The sequence below is a fragment of the Daldinia childiae genome, assembly GCF_008694065.1.
Source record: "Daldinia childiae strain JS-1345 chromosome Unknown Scaffold39, whole genome shotgun sequence".
NCBI classification, from domain to species: domain Eukaryota; kingdom Fungi; phylum Ascomycota; class Sordariomycetes; order Xylariales; family Hypoxylaceae; genus Daldinia; species Daldinia childiae.
In genome coordinates, this window is record NW_022984680.1 from 48116 (window position 1) to 49996 (window position 1881).

General features: G+C 44.7%; 1 protein-coding gene across 1 annotated transcript; it reads left to right on the plus strand.

Moving 5' to 3' along the window:
* Positions 1-738: 738 nt before the first annotated feature.
* Positions 739-1681, plus strand: GL218_09557 (uncharacterized protein; the record flags this gene model as incomplete). The annotated part of the gene is made up of 4 exons (XM_033586390.1): positions 739-766; positions 821-1016; positions 1121-1355; positions 1415-1681. 4 exons carry the CDS (start codon positions 739-741, stop codon positions 1679-1681), a joined length of 726 nt encoding a protein of 241 aa, XP_033435986.1.
* Positions 1682-1881: the final 200 nt, after the last annotated feature.

Consider the following 1881-nt stretch of genomic DNA (forward strand, 5'->3'; position numbering starts at 1 on the left):
TGCGTCCGTGCGTATTCATGACGTTAGACTTTTAAGGGGCGTTTATACCACGCTTATATTCGTCAACGGAGAATATGTCAGCAATTAATATTCATGGAAACATAAGACATGCTGCGATATAGATATTAAGCCCCGCGTATGTAGATGTTGAGAGGAAATCTTTCCCCCTCAATTTTTTGAAGTTGTTTTTTTAGAGGAGATAGTGGAGACTTATAATAAAAATGGGGCACATACAGCTAAGCTACAGCATGCATGCCGCTTCTAAAGAGCGGCTCGGAATCATACCCGCTGTATAAACCCTGGAGCATAGCCTTATTATTGGACCTGGTCCAATTACTAGTGCCCGAGCGCCTGGTTCCTGCACTTGCAGAATGCAGCCATTTTAAGGCTCCTCTTATGGAAATACCGTGGTAACAATCGAAGCTGCAAGAACGAGGGGAGTCGGACATTTGGGTTGGGTTGGCAAGAGCACGTCAGTTATCAGTTATCCAGCAACCCCCGGTCTCATGGAGCAAGGACTTTTAAATGCTTTCTAACCTAGCCTAGAACCCAGATAGATACCTCATATTTTCAACTTTCTAAGCCTGACTCGTATTATTGACAATTGACTTTGGCTAGTTTATACAATATTTACTTATAATTCCTTCATTTCTTCTCTATTCTTATTCTCATCGTATGAACTACTGTTTATCAATTTAACGTACCTAGGTACATACTCATCTATTTTGAATTGCGACCATGAGTTCCGAGGACTCTGATTTCTATGGTGGAGATATTCGGTCTATTTAACTAACGCCAGATTACTAATTCGCGGTCTTAGGCGACGACGAAGTTCTGGCAGACCTCAAAGCCAAAGTAAAGGTATTCGACGTTGAAGCCTGGTGGGAACAAAACCGAACTCTCGATACACCGCTCAAGATGCAGGCGCAAAAGAAGGAAACCGTTGATATCTCTCATCTCCATAACCCGTATGCTGGCCTTAAGAACGCCTGGCAACTCACCGAGACCATTGAAGAGTTCGTACAACGCGTACCCCCTGCAACAACAGACGAAACTCCAGAAGACCCCTGGATTTGGGTTTGTAATCCATACATTAATCGCAAAAAAAACATGAAGCAAGTAATCAAATGATCCCTGGCGGCGAAGACGAAGCCCCTGAAGAGGTTGGCGCGGACCTGCCCAGTATGGTTGAGGGTGGGATGGCAAGACTTCATCTTGCCTCAGAATTCATCGACGCATGTAAGAAGTCCGGAAATCAACCAGGTGCTATCACTCGAGAATGTCGAAAAGCCGGGATGGACGCGGCCAAAGATATTCTCAACCTGGCAAGGATGCTACGTGTGAGATGTGGCAAGGTTAGTATATGAGTATTATATGAGTATATGCTTGAAGCGTCATTCCTAATATATGCTAGTGGATGCTCTTTTGTTCTGTCTTCCAAGTTAACGAGATTTGGGAGACTGTCGCCAAAGCGACGGCAAATAATGAGCTTGGTATTGGTGCCAAGGTTGCGCCACGATCGACAACTGATAAGAGAACGGACCGGCTCATCTGCGTCTACACCGCCGATTTCTCCGATACGAAGGACGTGAAGAGAGTCGTCGAGAAGTTGAAGCAGCTCGGACTCATCCAGGCTAGGGATCGATCAATTTACTACAAACCTGGTAAGTTTATTATCTGAATAGCTTCTCTCGGGACAACGCTTACCAGATTAGACGTGTACACTTACCTAGGCATAGCACGTGGTAATCCTTGGGAGATAAGGGCCTCTATATACGATAGTACCTCTATGCTTAAGAAAGGGTAGGATGGGAGAAGAAAGCCAGAATCGAAGAAAATGGGGAAATATGAGTTGTCATGGAAAGCAGTTGAATTTGTCGA